Raw genomic sequence first — 16398 nt, 5'->3', positions numbered from 1 at the left:
AAAATACTTTGGGTAAATAAAGCATATAATGTGAAACAATACATAGCATCTTGCTTTAAATAGGTTCTAAGAGGATCACATCTCATTGTGGGTGACACATCTTGGAGTCATCTAGCTTTGAACCAATCCAGTGCCTGAGCTGGCAGATCAACTGAGTCCACAGCCTTGCGTCACTTCCTGAGTCAGAACCGGTTCTGCATCTAAAACTCTGTAAACATTCCTCCTCTACCAGATGCCCCTGAGTTGGCCCTGACTGAGGGGTCAGCGGGGTCACAGAAAGGGTGTGCGATGGGTCACTGTGGGTCCAAACAGGAGCAAAAAAGAAAAGAGGAAATAGGAGCAATGCTGCGGTTTGCTCTGAGAAATATATCTAATTACTCTTAGTCAAACATATTTGTCAACCAAGGCCACGTCTATGGAGGCTGAAAGTTCAGAGTTTCTGTGTTTTAGCTCAGTAACTTAGGCACAAAATATAATATCAAGCATTTTTCAAATCATCTGGTGCACTACTTCTGATGATTTATGTTTGAGTGTCCCCACCTCCAAGTGACACCTTGTTAGTTAGTTGCTCGCCCAGGAATGAGGCACAGATACCTTAACAAAGACCTTCAAACACATTTTCACCATCTTGTCCTATGATCAAGAAAAATAAAATCTCACAGATGAAACCTTTAAGCATATTAGAAATGGTTTGGTTTTTAACAGGGGGAGACCACCGTTCAACAGAAATTGATCTATTCATCTATTCATTGATGGGTTTGTTTTTTTAAGCACTCTTCAAACTATATCATTAACGTTTTCTTCACAATTTGAAAAGATTTAACTTTTGCTGAAAGAATATTTGAATTACAAATATTTGAAATACACCAGGGCACAGCTTGATATGATGTCTTCAAAGCAAACGAGACAACAACATTCCTTCTCAAAATGAGGGAGAATAAAAACTGGCGGAGGCCGTGCAGCAACATCCTGGATGTAAAAATAAAAACCATCGAAGAAGAAGTGACGTCACTCCGCACGCTCTGAACTACCAGAGAAAAAAGATGGACGACAGAAGTGTCTGTTCTCCGCAGCTAGCGAAATCAGACGCTCTAAATAACACAACTAGTTTCCCTAACGCGGCTTCTGTGATAGATGCTGACAAAGTAATAAACACTAAACTAGATAGTTCCCAGGTTCAAGGTGAGTTTTGTTGAATGTGAAAATTCAATTCAACCGTGTGGCGTTGTAACCGCCGAGCCAACGTTAGCGCCTTTAGCTAACCGGCTAGCCAGCTCCGCAGCCCGAGTGAGCTAGCTCCTTAGCTAAACCCGCTAGTGCTAGCTGTTAGACGCTAACTGAAACGCTGGGAGTTTCTCATTGTGTAGAACCGGGACCCTGTTGGTCCTCAGTGCAGCCCGATCGTGCCTCCACACAGAGTCAGGGGCTGCTCGTCTTCACAGGGCTCTGCAAGTGGCTGTCGGTCCCCCAACACAGAAAGCCTTTCTGACCATTTAAACTACTGCCTCTTACTGGTAGTTCAGCCTCTCTGGTTGGGGATGTAACAGGTTTTCAGAGCGGAGGCCATCGAATACATACTTGTCAGTGGGTGACATTGACTTATCACCCCTCTGCCAATACATGATAGCTTAGTACTAGTTAAGTGCTATGACTAGTTCTGTTTAAACAGATTTGGTTCTGGTAGGCAGGTAGTTTGGAGGCTCTCACACCCTCATCAGTTGTCATTCATCAGAATCAGCCACACTCTGGGGCCTTACCCAGTAGTGGGATAACATTACTTTCAAGATGAGGGTGTGACTTGGACACATTTGCTCCTATTTAAAGGTTTGAAACATGATTTGAGATACAGCAGCTACACTTTCTGTTCTCTTGTTAACTTCTACTGTGATTTTCATTTGGTAAGTACTATATTTGACATGTATCAGCAGACATGACTATTTCAGGCAGAATCCATCAGCCTGTACACACGGGTATACTTTTGGCCGTCCCAATGTTATGGAGCTTTGAATATAATTTTTACTAAGACACAGAGAAATGCCTTATTTTAGGAAATGGCGAAAAAATTGGAAATTAACTCCAGTGTCAGTTTCACACCTGACAGAGCTGCGATGGTCATTTTCAGCACTGATAAATACAGCAGCTATTAATGATTTATTCACTTGCAGCGGATCGTCTTAAACATAAATCCTAATTTTGTAAAAAGTGCATAAATAGAAGAAAAGTAATTGCAGTTGAAGCACTGACAAACATTTAAATAATAAATCAATATGACCACCAGTCATAACAGCATTGATCAGTTATATCCTATGATTACAGCATACCATATCAAATCATGCACCAAACCATGTCATGTGGAAATTATGATGAAGTGTGAAGTTATACGCCAGGCTCTTATTGATTTATTTTCTTAGCTCTCAAAATGAATCTCACATTTCACAGATTGCTTCTTCACAAACAATTGAGCTGTCATGAGTCGTTCCCACACAGTGTTGTTGCAGGAAGTCAGAAACTTGTGAGTGCTGAATAATTGTGTGAAAGTATGCAGAGCGTGATCCACTGTATTGATGCAGCCCGGCCAAAGTGCTTGACCTCTTCATGCACTCAAAGGTTCAGTACAGTGAACAATAAACATGCATCTGGTATTGAACACGCAGAATGAGGCATTCATTATATATGCTGCAAGTGTTTGAGAGGTTAATGTTAAACAAGAATATTTAAATTTGTAATTTTTACAGCAGATTGGGTGTTTGGTATAATGTAATGATGAAAGGAGCTCGTAGTTCACAGCTGTTCCGAAGAACTCTTATCGTAAATATAACATATGCTCTTTTACGATGGATAATGTCTTTCTTTAAATGCGTCCTGAGGATGCATCTTGAATCAATGTGAAATTCTGTACACTTTAAAAATATAAGATAGGTAACAGCATTTTCCATTGAACAGGAAGTTGTTATTAAAGCATGTTTTGCAGGAAATGCTGGTTTTTCTCGCCATTGTTTTGTGCTGTCTTTCTTAATAATGAATGTCGGATGCAATCTTAAGTCACTCATACAACAAAAAATGTACAAATTAGCATTTCATTTTTTATTCCAAAAATAAAAATTAATCCGTGATTGATCCAAATCATCTAATATGGAGCAAAAGTCAGATTGTTTTTAATCTACAACTATTTTCTAAATACAGGTTTGCATTATCTAGAAGTCTGTGAAATTGAAGTTTTAACCCTTTTCTGTTGAAATGATTTAATAGGCCATTTTCTTTTTTCATAAATAATTTCCCACTTTGCTCTCCCCTCCAGGAGACAAGGATGAAGAGGAGCTACTAAAGGGCCTCCTCAATGATGACTACTGCCATGTGTGTGAGGCTGTGCTGCTATTTGAATCTCAGCGACTGTCCCACTACGAGGTGTGTGCAGCTTCCCATTCACCTTTTGTCCATTTTCACTTTATTTTCACCTCAGGAGCTCAGACCATTAATATGAATATCATCTCCTGTATCCCCCAACTGCAGGGAAAGAAACATGCTCAGAAACTCAAGGTGTACCTGCAGACCAAGAGAGCTGAGAAGTTACACAAAGAGTCGACAGTTCCCCAGGTCAGTGCTCACTTTCATTCTTACACATTTTATATATAGGAAGGAATGCAGAGCCTGTCGAGAAGAATGACAGAAAATCCAACCTTGTTAAAATCCAGGTTTGTCATGCAAAACTGAAGAAGACTGACTAAAGGCTCTGTATACTTGTGTCAGTGGATATTTCAGTTTTAACTCTTTAATTCTGTTTTCGTGTGATTGCATTATACTGAGTGGACATTTTTAGTAAAATAATTTTATCATAAGGATACAACATAACAAAATCAAAAAACACTGCAAACCATATAAATTGGTGAAACTGATCTGAGATGTCTTGATAGCTTGTTTACTACTTTAAACATTTTGTGCCAGGAAGCATATTCAGCCTGTTCTTGTGCCTGCTCTTTTGCAGCGGACCATGCCTTCTGATAAGGACCGTTTCTGTGAGCTGTGTAACATGGTGTTTAGTTCCCACTTGGTGGCCAAGTCTCACTATGAAGGCAAAATCCATGCAAAAAATCTCCGAAAACAAGGTCTCCAGCCCCCAGGAAATTGTAGGTTGTGTGATGGAAACTGATTGTAGACTATTTGAATTTTAATATTGACAGATAAACTGTAAATATTGTTTCTGGTGTGATTCAACTGAAGTTTTGCCTAATTTCAAAACAAAACACACATTGATTTAAATGGGAAATTTCTCATTCTAGTCTTGCACAAGTACACAGACGTGTGTACTTTACCAAGGCTGACTCACGATGCTGAAAATGCTGATCAGAAGTCACCCCCAGAGGGGGGTGTGGAGCATCATGAGGCCCCAGCAGCCACCACAACTACCCCCAGCTCAGAGGTTGATCTGAAGGACCCGAACAGGTACTGCCCTCTGTGTGCAGCTTCCTTCAACAACCCTCAAATGGCTCTGCAACACTACAATGGACGCAAACACCAGAGAAATCAGGCCAAACAGGAGATGATCAAACAGCTGGGAGACGATGTCCAACAAGGTAAAGCAGGACAATTAAGTTTAGCCACACGTGATTTTACATGTATTTTAAGAGGCAATATTGAATTAAAAGAATGCATTTAATATTTTTAGACACTATATGCACAAAGTGTCCTTGTACACAATAAATAACATAAGTAGAAGCTGGCAACAGCACAGCAGCCCAAACAAGCATATAAATGAAGATAAAAGGAAAAAGTAACAATTATAATGGCACTTAGTTGATCACATATCTCCGCCGAGGCGCAACAGTCCCCTGAAATTCAATCAAGGTGCACCACATTTCACACACTCATAGATATCAGTTCACTAAACATGGCAGATTTTTTAATTAAGATCCATTAATTATTCCCTGGCAAATTGGCGTAAATGTAAAAATAAAAGCCCTGTCTCACAATGTTAAAGAAAGTGGAAAAAATATTCCTGTATCTGCCCCCTGATCCAGATCCGTACCAAAATCACCAAACATCCTTTCACCACATTTTATGGTAATCCATTACATTTTTTTGTGTAATCTTGCTTACAAACGAACCAACAGACAGGGGTAAAATCATAACCTCATTAATAGGGGGGAGCTGCACAGACAGTGAAGAGAAACCCCATGTATTTTCCAAGCTTTCTAAAAATAACACTGATATTTACAATGTCCCAGTCTGCCATGAAGATTTGATTCCATCGGAGGAGACTGTTAGGTGTTAGCTCCATAACAATAAACTGGCGTTGACATGATTTACTTAGTCATATTGTGTCTCTCTTAGATAATAACACGATGTTGGCTCTCTGTCCGCAGCCAACTCCCTGATGTGTCAGACGTGTAGTCTGCAGTTTAACTCTTTGGAGATGTATCAGGCACACGTTCATGGAAACAAGCACCAGTTTAGGTAAGGGCATGAATGTTCAGACAAAAGACCATGGTCATTATCACTGTGTCTTCATTTTATAATAAATTTCGCCTCTCCTACACCACACTTCAACTTGCCTTTGTAGAACTTTGTTGACATTAAAGCCTAGTTTTATTAGGCTAGACTTCTGCGCTAGCTTATAGTAGGCTCCAAAAGTCTAAGACCACTTTGTATTGGGGCAGTGGTCTCAGACTTTTCAGCCCCACTGTATGTGTTGGTTTTTAACCAGCTTTGTGGCTGAGTCCCCTGGCTGTCTTACATAAGCTGTTTTCATACATCAACAGGAAAATGTCCCAACAATTGGGTCCAGACTTTGTCTATTTGCCTTTTCACATATGAAGAAAGTAGCAGGAGATTCTACGGTCAGACGCGTTCAATTGAGGCGTGACGCAGGAGGCAGGACATAACATAAATTCCACTGCCGAGATCACATTGCATTGTTAACTGAACATCAGCATTATCATCAAAAGCGGTGTCCTCTACTTGTTTCGCACCTCTTTTTCATCCTGAGATATTTCTATACTTTTTCTTTTTTCACATTGGCTCCCTCTGGGCATTATCCAGAGTTTATACCCGAGGGCCAGCAGAAGAAACTCAGGAAATTGTCTGCACCTGGACATTTTGACCTGGAGATAATCCAGAGTTCAGTGCATGTTTGAAAGCAGCTACTCACAATTGGGTTTAGAAAAGCAGCCTGAGAAAGGACATAACATCGTCTTAACCCTGAATATAGCAAACTCTATGTGACAATTACCACCAGCCTGATGAAGAAGGTCTCCAGAATTCCTCCAGTATTCCGTATGCAGACTTTCTCTGCTTTTATCCTACATACAACCTCACAGGATGGCCTTATTGCACAGTCTGCTGGTTGTGTAAGTAAGGAATTGTTTGACATGTTAATTTAACCTGAAGAAGTTGATAAGTTCATAAAGTTACATTTCTGTAGGTTTGTTTTTCTGGTGTCTATGGTTAACAATCACTTTAGTGTGATATCAACAGATCACCAGACTGACCAGCATCTTAATTACTGTTCACATGCTCTTCAACAGGGAGAAGAAGGTCACCGACCTGTGCAAATCCCAACAGAAAGTCTACGGCACGTTTGCAGATGAACTGACGGATTACATTCAGGCTCAGAAAGCTCGTGGAATTACTCCCAAGAATGATCGAGTCCAACCTCAGGGTGACACACAAATGGAGGATGAGGAAGAAGAAGAGGGAGTAAAGGTAGTGTTTGATAAGAGACATATCATAGAACTAAACAAACCTATGCCTAGCCTTACTCCCACCTCTGACCCTCATCATTCCCGCCCTAGTAGTTACTACCCAGCTGAAGGGCGGCATCCTCCATATCAGGGCCCTCGCTGGCCTCCTCACAACTGGGACTACAACTGCCCTCCTCCAGTCCTCCCAGGCTCTCCACAGTTAACCAGTCGGCTCATGAAAAGAAGGAGGCGAAGAAAGCAGTCCAGCTCCTCCTCGTACACTACCTCATCATCTTCCTCTTCCTCTTCCTCCTCTTCTGATAGCAGCAGCATGAGTGACAGTGATGACAGCGAATACAAGCGGAGAGAAAAAAGGAAGATTAGAAGATCCAAGAAGGAGAGAGGGCGGAGAGCCAGAGATGAGGAATTCGACAAAGAGGAGAGGCAGGGAAAATCGCAGAGGAAGGAACGAGACAATGAGAAAATTATGAGAAAGCGGGAGGAATCTGGAGAGTGGGAGCAAGAGAGGAGGAGAAAAAAGCTAAAGAAACACGGCAAGAGGAGACGAAAAGACAAAAAAAAACCGGATGAGAACTGCGAGGGGGAGGGAGGAGATGGGGCGATGGACAACGTAAAGCCAGAAGAGATGGACAATACAAAATACACTGAAGTGCATATTCAGGCTGAAATTAATGTTGAAGAGGAGGAGGGGGAGCAGGATGAATCCGCCAAACCCAAATACAGGAAAGAGAAGAAGAAAACGAAAGAGAGAGAAGACACTAGGACGGAAGAGGAGAAGCTGTGGGACGACTCCATCCTGGGCTGTTAGAACTCCTCTGAAGTATGAGCAGGATTTTGAAAATGTATTAATACATTTATTAAACTCATGTTGACAGGAGTTAACAAAGCAAATGTCACCATCTGCAGGGAACGTGTTGTTCTCCATAGCTGTGTTAACTCATACACACAAATTAATTGTTCTTTCATTGTGTTTGCAGGTTTTACATTACACATAGCTCAGCTGTGATAACTTTATTTTTTCACTATGGCACTTATTAATATATTTCAGTAAATTAATGTGCACAGTCAACCTCAGATAATGGCTGTCATATTTATGAACTCTTATTTTCTTGCCTATTTTTTTAGAATCATCAATCAGTCATCTTGACCTAATGATTAACACTTCATTATTTTATACTATGTTTGTGTATCTGCTCCTCCCAAGGCTGTGTTTGATTGTGTTCCCTCTAGCAGCCTGTGGTTGGCGCTGTTGAGCTTTAACGCAGCAGTAAAGCAAATAGAAGCCCACAGATGTTGGAAGTTCAAGTCATTTCATTTCTTGTGTAGTAATGTCTGCTTGCACTTCAGAAAGACACAAACAAGGCTAACTGAATATAATGTTAATGATATGATACAACAAGTCTTGAGCACTTTGTACATTCACTGCAACACCACAACACTGTTTTAAACAAACAGGAGGGTGTGGAGGCATCGCCCCAGTCTACAGTGCATTCTGTGTGCATGTGTGACACCCCCATTGCACATGTGAATAGCACATAAAGTGTTTGGGGTCAGACAGGTGCAATAGTTCAAATGAGGACAGCTCTTTACAAACTTCAGAATTCGTGTTCAGGTGCAATCTGTGATGAACTGAACAGAAACAGTTTTCAATAGTTAAAGGTGCCTGAAAAGAGACACAATTATTTACGTTAATCCAAATTTAAAATGTTTCACTTCTTGATTCCTTCGGAAGAAAGTTTCCGACGTGTCTAAAATATAAATACCCGGACTGGCCGAGCATCTGTCTGATCTACGTACTTATTCCCCATAAAACAATTCAGCCCGCATGACTCTGTTTTTGAGTCTATATTTCTTCGAACTATTAACAGGGTCGTTTGTGGACAACATTGCAAAATCCTTTCCAATACATGATATATAGCTTTCTACTGTAGTCAGCTGTATGAACTAGATGGTTGGTTTTATTTTGCTAAAGACTTTTCAAGGAACAAGTTTGAAGGCATTATGGACTTTGACAAGACTTCACACTGAGCTGGTGGTCAAACTACTCTAAACGCAGGTGGCATAAGAAGCTGGCGGTACATGCTCTTAACAGGCCATGAGATTCCAGAGGTCAGTTGAAGGCTCAGTATAAGGACTATTTTTATTGGGTCAGGAGCCTTGGAGCAGATTGGTGCGCAGTATTTACTTGTTGGAAAAACTGATTAGTGTTTCACAGGATTCCAAGTGAAAAATCTGCTTTAAAGTATATTTAAAAGCGAAATAATTGTTGAAAAGACTTGAATTAAAGTTTGATCACAGCTCAATACACGTGTTGAAAGCAAATGTAAATGACGAAAGTTGATGAAGATGATGAAACGCTGCTGTGGCAAAGACTTGAGGTTTGAATCACTGTTGATGAGAACAACACACACTCCTAGATGTGTGACTTTTGCAATGACATGGACCTGAACTAAACTTTTACAGAATTGGCTGATGACAGCAGGAGAGAATAAAAATGAGAACAAGATTTGCCTTTGAATTGAAGTGTCGGCGCACAGAGAGCTACAAAGGCTTTGTAGCAGAGCGATGTGTAAAGAGCAGCTCCGTCTGAGGCCCCCTGAGATCTCCTGTTTTCAAAGAATCCTGTGGTCTTGTTCCCTGTGCCGCTCGGGGCCTCGACCCCCGTAGAGCGATATGGTGCCCACATCCTCTCATTTTAAGACCCCCACCAGACCGTTATACACCCTAACCTTAAACACACACACACACGTTTAGCTTTATCAGTCTGAGTTCTGTGTATGAAATACCAGTCTAAAATGGGCAAAAGCATTTTAAGTGTGTTTTTTAAGTCAGATATAAATTACAATGAAACATCCTGCGGTTCCTTGGGTCTTCATAATGTACTGGAGTCAAAACCGCTCATGAACACAGAATCTCTCTGAGTCTGTCTTGTAATTTGGGGTTGTTACATGAATAGACGAGCAAAAATCCTGTGTCCTTCATTGTTTCCAATGTTTGAAACGTATAGATTTTCAGTTTTTCTGTCACAAGTGAAGTACCTTTGGCGGATATTTGGCAAAGTAAAGTCTATTTAAAGAAAATCCCTGAGGCTTTTGAGGATTGCAAAGGGAAATCTTACACTTTTTTTGACATTTTAAAGACTGAGCCATTAAACAATTGATACACAAATCAATCAATGCTGTAAATAATTGGTAGCTGAGACCCTTACTGACTCATTAGTTACATAACAAACTGAACCTGTCATACTGTATGTGTGAGTGCCAGATGACATCCAACTTGAACGCCAACCAGCCCCTGCGTTTTCACTTTTTCATAGTTTTCGTCTGGTCTTCAAAGGATCTACTTTATTAATGAAAAGTGGATATTTGCATTTAATTATTTTGAACTATGTCAGATTGATCCAAACTGACAATGATTTAACATTCACATGACAAAGAAAGAAAAGGATCAAGAGGAAATTCAGAGGGCCGTTTCTTTAGAATATAAACTAAGTTAAAACGTCCTACTTAATATCAACACATTCTGCTCATTAAAATAACTGAAAACATTCAATCTGTTGAAATAATTAATGAATGATTTCACTTTATTTATTCACTGATACTGACACTAGTGCAGTTTATCCTGATGCAGCTGAATAAAAATGAACCTTTTCACAGAGGATGCAGCATTTATACGGTTTATTTTTGCAAGATAGCGTGCACATGTAAGAAACGTGTCTTCATTCCCGCAGTTTAAGAGAAATAACTGAAGTTACTATACACACCCACCAACATAACATACATCATTTATACTATTGACCCCTTGTTTCCAGCTCCTGCCTAAAGTTTAAGCTCCGTACACTGGTATTCCCTATCCGTGCTCTGCAGCGCGGCGTGAAGCTGCCATATGTGGGACTCCGCTGAGCTCTAGGTCATGCACCTGGGCAGAGACCACAGTGCTGCAAACTGCTGCAAGTGAACAAACTACTTTTATATTGCTTGATATGTGGTCTCATGTCAGCTGTGAACATCTCCATCTTTTCATCTCTTTGTCATCATCCATGAGACACTACATCATTATTATGTAGAGCTGAATGTTTCTCCATTAACAACCTGCCTCTCTGAGGTGAAAACAACTGTTGGACACAAACGTCAGCATCAGATGATCAGCGTCTGGTTAATGCTGGAATCATGTTCCCCTGCTGTCTGTTGTGTTTTACACACGCTTCAGTGTAAGTGGTCTTTTCAGCAGTGCTGCTGTGTGACCCACTCTGATAGGCCCTGAGTGCGTCACACTGGGGTTTCACCTTGACGACTCACAGGGCCCTGTCTGCTCAGTTCCTCCCATCTTCTCTGACAGATAGATAAGCAGGAAAAGAAAGTATCAGCAGTTTCCCTCGGCTACCACTCAACACATAAACACGCGTACACACACACCAACTTGCGACAAGACAAGATGACCACGCTGCCGCTGGCATGGACTCTGTTGACTGTTTCTCTGTGGACAGCAGGTAGGACCATGGTATTTCTAAATATCTGCGTTTGCTTGTAAGGCTCCATCATTGTCGACATCATCACTCGGTCAGGGGCCTGTAGCGAGGGATGTGTTGATGTCTCCTCCATCAGAAAAGTATTTCACGTTTAACCTAAATTATGTCTAAAGCATTTCTAGTCCTAATAGTTTGGGCTGAAAGATGAAATCAGTTTTGAAGGATCCATCTCTTGCATTGGACAGTTTGAACCAGCCGACCCAGCAGCCTTTGATTTAATTGTGAAAACTGTAATCGCCAAACTGCCGTGCAGGTTACCTCATTTTTTCTATCTTAGGATTTATACTATACGACACATGACTGATGCAGTTAATACGTAAATTAATTGATTAGTACAAAGATGCAAAATGCACAGTGAGGATTAAAGTTACAGTCATGACCCTGTTGGTGCTCTGCGGCAAGGTTCATTTTATATCTTTCATTTATATTCTTATACATTGTCGCTGTATCAAAGCCTTTAAACGAGGTGTTTTGTAAAGTCAGACTCATTCGATAAATATAACATCTGTTTGTTGAATTCTTGAACGCCACGCAGTTCGTAAATTTCATATATGTTGACAAGGACAAGATAATCAGTTCAGGGAGTCTTAACCTTTCCCCACACACAGGCAGCCTTTCTTACCTTTAGACATTTCATAAGACGGGTCATTGCAACAGGCGTAAACCTACACACCTGACTTGAAACAGCTCTTCCAATGAAGCCATCCCTTAAACATTGCATAAATGCTAAAGCAGTCTTCTCGTAAAGCCAGTTTAAAATGTCACCTTCACAAGTTTAAAATATAGACAAGAGATTTCTTCACTCTCCGGCTTCATCTCCAGTCTCGTCACACGGGCGATAGTTGTAGTGTCTCTGTGTTGCGTTTTTCTGCGTGGCTTGAAGCACAATCACTTTTTTGTGCTTTTACTTTACAATTACTCTTAATTTTGCTTAGAGAGACTGCACATGCACATTGTTGACAAACGTTTCTGAACCCCAAAGATGACTGAGTAACCATTTTAAGACAATACATGATTTTAGAGCTTGGCCTCGACTGCGCTATAGCGTTCGAAAGCCTAAACTGTTTATGATAAAAGGGCATAAACTCTCATTTCAGGCTGTAGGAGTTGACTAAAGGTGTCTCAAACCTTCTTTTGTTTCTGCTGCTTAGGTTCGAGCCAGATTCTCCTACAAGAACCCGTCAAAGTTCTGTATCCTGCGATCTCCACTCAGGAGAATATTGAGTGCAACTGCATCAACTCCTGTGACTCTGTCTACTGGTTCCGCAGGACTCCCCATCACAGCGACCTACAGTTCCTAGGCAAATGCAACAATGCTGAGCGTGTTAACTTTGGGGCTGACGTAGATCAGGCACGGTTTAAACTCAGCAAGAGAGGGAATACGGCCTTTGTGCTGCGCATCGACAGCGTGAAGGCAGAGGACGCAGGGACTTATTCCTGCATCCTAAAGGACAAGAGCGGTCAAGATACATGGAGGCCTGGGACTGTTCTTCGGCCGGGAGGTTTGTACGCTGACATTTCAAGAGCGTCATTTACAGCAGCAAATATCACGAGTTTGAATGAAAATCATAAACAAATATCTGCCTTTTTAGTCTGAATGACATCAAACACAATATTTTAACACTTATTGTCAATTAATATTTTGAATTTATGTAGCACCAGGTACGATGCGGCGTGCACAGATGCAGTTTGTCACGTCCCTCTCTTATTATCTTTCCTAACTCTCCACTTTCTACTATCCTTGTGAATCTAACAAATCAAAAAAATGATCTTATTGGACACTGGTTATTAATCCTTTTGCTTTAATTATTAGTTCTGACCAAAGGCTATGTTTTCAAGGTAGCCTCACTGATCTGAGTGCGGCGGCAAAACTCTTTGAGTAATTGGACGCTCCAAATTTATGTTTTGAGGGATAAAACTGACATCTTTCTAAAATGTATATGTACATGTACAGTTCATTTTGAATGTCTTTGAGCGAAGAAAAACTGCCCACTGGCCCAACACTTACATGCAAGTCGTACGCAAGCAATATACATGATGTATTGGTAGAAAGAACTTGTGCCTTAAGCTGTGGTCAGAAAAATGTATGATTTGTGCTCGAATAGGGACAGGTTGAAAATGTCTAGATCTCTTTAGGTCCTTAAAAGATTCCTTACCGTCTTGCTTCAGTTTGTTTAGTTGTCATCTGTCTATATGGTTGTTATCTGACAGAGACCCCTCCAACGGCACCTCCAAAGCCAAAACCCAAACCTCCAGTCAAGTCCGTCTGCCACTGTAGCCCTAAGAAGAAGCCTACACATGGTGAGTTATCTAGAATTTGCTTTGAAGGAAAATGAGAGCTTGTGTAGATGGCAGTTCATACAATCTGTATGTTGTATGTCATCGCTCGGGTTCATAGGCCTGAGGTTACATGTTTAAATCGTCTGTGCTGCTCCAGAAGAAGTCATGTCTTATATGTCACATGGCTACAGTGCAATAAACTACTTCATTTAAAGGAAACCTTGCTGTGTACATTGTGTGTTTGCTCTAGATGGCTGTGACTACCTGGTTCTGTGGCCGTTGGTCGGAGCCACTGCGGGCCTGGCTCTGGCTCTCATCTGCACACTGTACTACTTCAGTCGTGAGTATACGGCTAAATGGTTTATAGAGTTCAAATTATATCGATATATATTTGTATATCTATGGGTTTCATTTTATTTGAACACTTTCTTGCGTACAGGGCTTCCAAAGAAATGCCGCCACAACTTTGTAAAGTAAGTGTGATTATTTTTTCTTTATAATGAAAAATAAATATAGATTAGAAACTGCAAAATCTACCTCATTGACTATACTTAAGTATTTCTTTGTTTTGTTTTGCTCCATTAAGGATGAGACAGATGCCCTGAAGCAATGCATCTACAGCTGAGACTCACAGTATGTTCATTTTGCTAATCTCTTTATATAAATGACTTATTGTATGTGTAATAAAATGTTTTCAGGTAAATCATAGGTTTGTTAATTCTGTCCGATTATTTAAGATCTTTCATATAAACTAACACTTGCTTCTGTTTCTACAGAGGCTGACGAGCTTCATTTGAGCTGATGTCCAGTGGAGAATGACGGCCGTGATTCCGATCTGCTCTGCGGCCGACAACCCATCGTGTGCAGTTAGATTAAACGTTCGCCCGGACTGTAACTTTAGCAGCAGATATATGTGATATATGTAAATTGTGATTCATCGACTATTTTCTCCTGCATGTTTTACAAGACAGAGCTCCAGCAAGTTTGAATTCAACCCAAGTGTTGTAATGTTCATCTGTAAAAATGAATATGCAGATTCCATTCATTTATCATGACAGGCTTGTGATGTTTTATTTTATAATTTTATAAATAAATGTTGGGACACTTCAAAGCCGTACTTTTCTGTGGCACAAATGTGTTATGTAGATTACCCAGAATATTTTCATTTACACACAAAAAGCAGGTAGATCATAAGACAGCTCCAATAGAAATTGCTTGTTGCTTTCTTTGCTATTTATTTTTGTTGTTTTGTATTTTACATTGTTTTAAGTGTAAGTGTTCAAACAACAATCTTGACGAAAACAACTCGCTCAAGTTGTCATTTCTGTGAAGATTCATCTATAAAATCAGTAAATCAATAAAATTGTATATTTCCAATCATTTACAGTTGTGTCTCTCTTTATACTTATTACATTGTTATTGGGCTATTTCTTTTGTCTACTTAACATTTTGTTTTATAACAATCCACTGTCTCCTATATACAGATAGTCAACCATAAATAAATCACACTTTTTGTGGGCTTTGGTGCTTTGCTCAAGGGCACTTCAGCAACAGCAGAAATAATAACACAGGTACAGCTCAGAGATCGAATGCTGTTTGTGTCTCCAATGACAACAATGACTTGTGCATTATTGTCTAATGTAACTAAGAAGTCCGACACTTCGATTGTTTGTTGTGTTGTGTCGTACAAGTGAAAGAGTTCTGTGCTTGAAAAGAATAGAAAGAGAAGTTTGGGAGTGGGTGTCGTACTCTTGTTCTTCCATCGTCAATATTGTGTTAGGCGGAAGTTGAGTAGGTGAGTGACAGGGTTCAGTTTCTTCCTCTACTTTTGATGTATAAACTTGCATCACATTCAGTTTCTGTTGATCTGCCCCCAGTGATGGAAACAATTATCCTCAAAGTTACAGTCTTAAATCCCAAAGTCATTTCACTGCAAACTGTGTGTCTTTAGCTCTCTCTCTGTCTTTCTGTCTCTCTCTCTCTCTCTCTCTCTCTCTCTCTCTCTCTCTCTCTCTCTCTCACACACACACACACACCTGTGCGATGGAGGAGTGTAAAGAAACGACCTAGCTGATGGTTTTTCAGGTCTCGGGGAGTGTGTGCGCGACCCTTTCCTGTGTGCTGGAGAGAGATAGAGCCGTCTTCACTGAGATGCTGTCGCTTCGCTCAGCTTTGAGCTCCTCATCCTCCAAAAAACAAAAAGACCACAAAAATACCACAGACCCAACCACAGGCACTGACAGAGAACGACAGAGAGCCTGACACATTTGACATGAGAAAACTGTATGAAAAAAAACTTGAAGACAACTTCTTTTTGTAGTGTGCTTTATTGGATGTAAAACATCTTCATCATCATCATCATCATCATCATCATCATCATCATCATCATATCTTCAAATGGATGTCTGCATCTTTATTAATGGATGTGAGTTTCTTACATTGAATTAAAGGAGAGTGAAGGAACATGCCTGATGGATTCTTGTATCTACCGTTGTTATTTTAAAATCAAATCAAATATCTTCAGTCTTTAATAGTGTTGTGTGTGTCCTGCCCTACATGTACATTTAAAGGAAAGCAGACCAAGATTAGATCCAGTTACTAATTTTACAGTTTGACTCATTGAGTGATTAAAGTAATTCAAACACCTCTCAGTGTAACGCAATGGTTCATCAGCGCCACGTGAACCAGCCGTCAAACTCTTTAAAGAAAACTAATGTCAAGCCTTCATGGCGGGACTGTTTAATTTGAGTCTTTTTAGGTGTAGGCTGACCTAATAAACTGGTTACTGCATTATCATCATTCTTTGTAGATGTTCCAGAAGATCTTTTCACATTTCTCAGTTCCAAGAGTCATGAATGAATCCACGAGGCATCATCGAGTGCAGAGAACTCA

At 40.4% G+C, this 16398-nt stretch overlaps 2 protein-coding genes across 2 annotated transcripts; both read left to right on the top strand.

Moving 5' to 3' along the window:
• The first annotated feature begins 1026 nt into the window (after window positions 1-1026).
• zmat1 (zinc finger matrin-type 1) lies at window positions 1027-7985 on the top strand. Its single transcript, XM_035153079.1, has 7 exons — window positions 1027-1182; window positions 3299-3405; window positions 3511-3594; window positions 3983-4124; window positions 4278-4571; window positions 5361-5451; window positions 6522-7985. Exons 1-7 carry the CDS (start codon window positions 1044-1046, stop codon window positions 7504-7506), a joined length of 1842 nt encoding a protein of 613 aa, XP_035008970.1. The 5' UTR covers window positions 1027-1043; the 3' UTR covers window positions 7507-7985.
• A 2935-nt stretch (window positions 7986-10920) lies between these two features.
• cd8b (cd8 beta) lies at window positions 10921-14886 on the top strand. Its single transcript, XM_035153080.2, has 7 exons — window positions 10921-11187; window positions 12378-12728; window positions 13438-13527; window positions 13757-13846; window positions 13946-13979; window positions 14093-14139; window positions 14283-14886. Exons 1-6 carry the CDS (start codon window positions 11133-11135, stop codon window positions 14109-14111), a joined length of 639 nt encoding a protein of 212 aa, XP_035008971.1. The 5' UTR covers window positions 10921-11132; the 3' UTR covers window positions 14112-14139; window positions 14283-14886.
• The last annotated feature ends 1512 nt before the right edge of the window (window positions 14887-16398 follow it).

The sequence above is a fragment of the Hippoglossus stenolepis genome, chromosome 3 (assembly GCF_022539355.2).
Source record: "Hippoglossus stenolepis isolate QCI-W04-F060 chromosome 3, HSTE1.2, whole genome shotgun sequence".
NCBI lineage: Eukaryota > Metazoa > Chordata > Actinopteri > Pleuronectiformes > Pleuronectidae > Hippoglossus > Hippoglossus stenolepis.
This window is presented reverse-complemented; position numbering and strand designations above follow the sequence as displayed.

Coding starts and splice junctions, on each gene's coding strand:
- cd8b (XM_035153080.2), top strand. CDS start 11,133: ATGACCACGCTGCCGCTGGCATGGACTCTGTTGACTGTTTCTCTGTGG. Junction 11,188..12,377: donor TGTTTCTCTGTGGACAGCAG/GTAGGACCATGG, acceptor TCTGCTGCTTAG/GTTCGAGCCAGATTCTCCTA. Junction 13,847..13,945: donor CACACTGTACTACTTCAGTC/GTGAGTATACGG, acceptor TCTTGCGTACAG/GGCTTCCAAAGAAATGCCGC.
- zmat1 (XM_035153079.1), top strand. CDS start 1,044: ATGGACGACAGAAGTGTCTGTTCTCCGCAGCTAGCGAAATCAGACGCT. Junction 4,125..4,277: donor TCTCCAGCCCCCAGGAAATT/GTAGGTTGTGTG, acceptor TTCTCATTCTAG/TCTTGCACAAGTACACAGAC. Junction 5,452..6,521: donor GGAAACAAGCACCAGTTTAG/GTAAGGGCATGA, acceptor GCTCTTCAACAG/GGAGAAGAAGGTCACCGACC.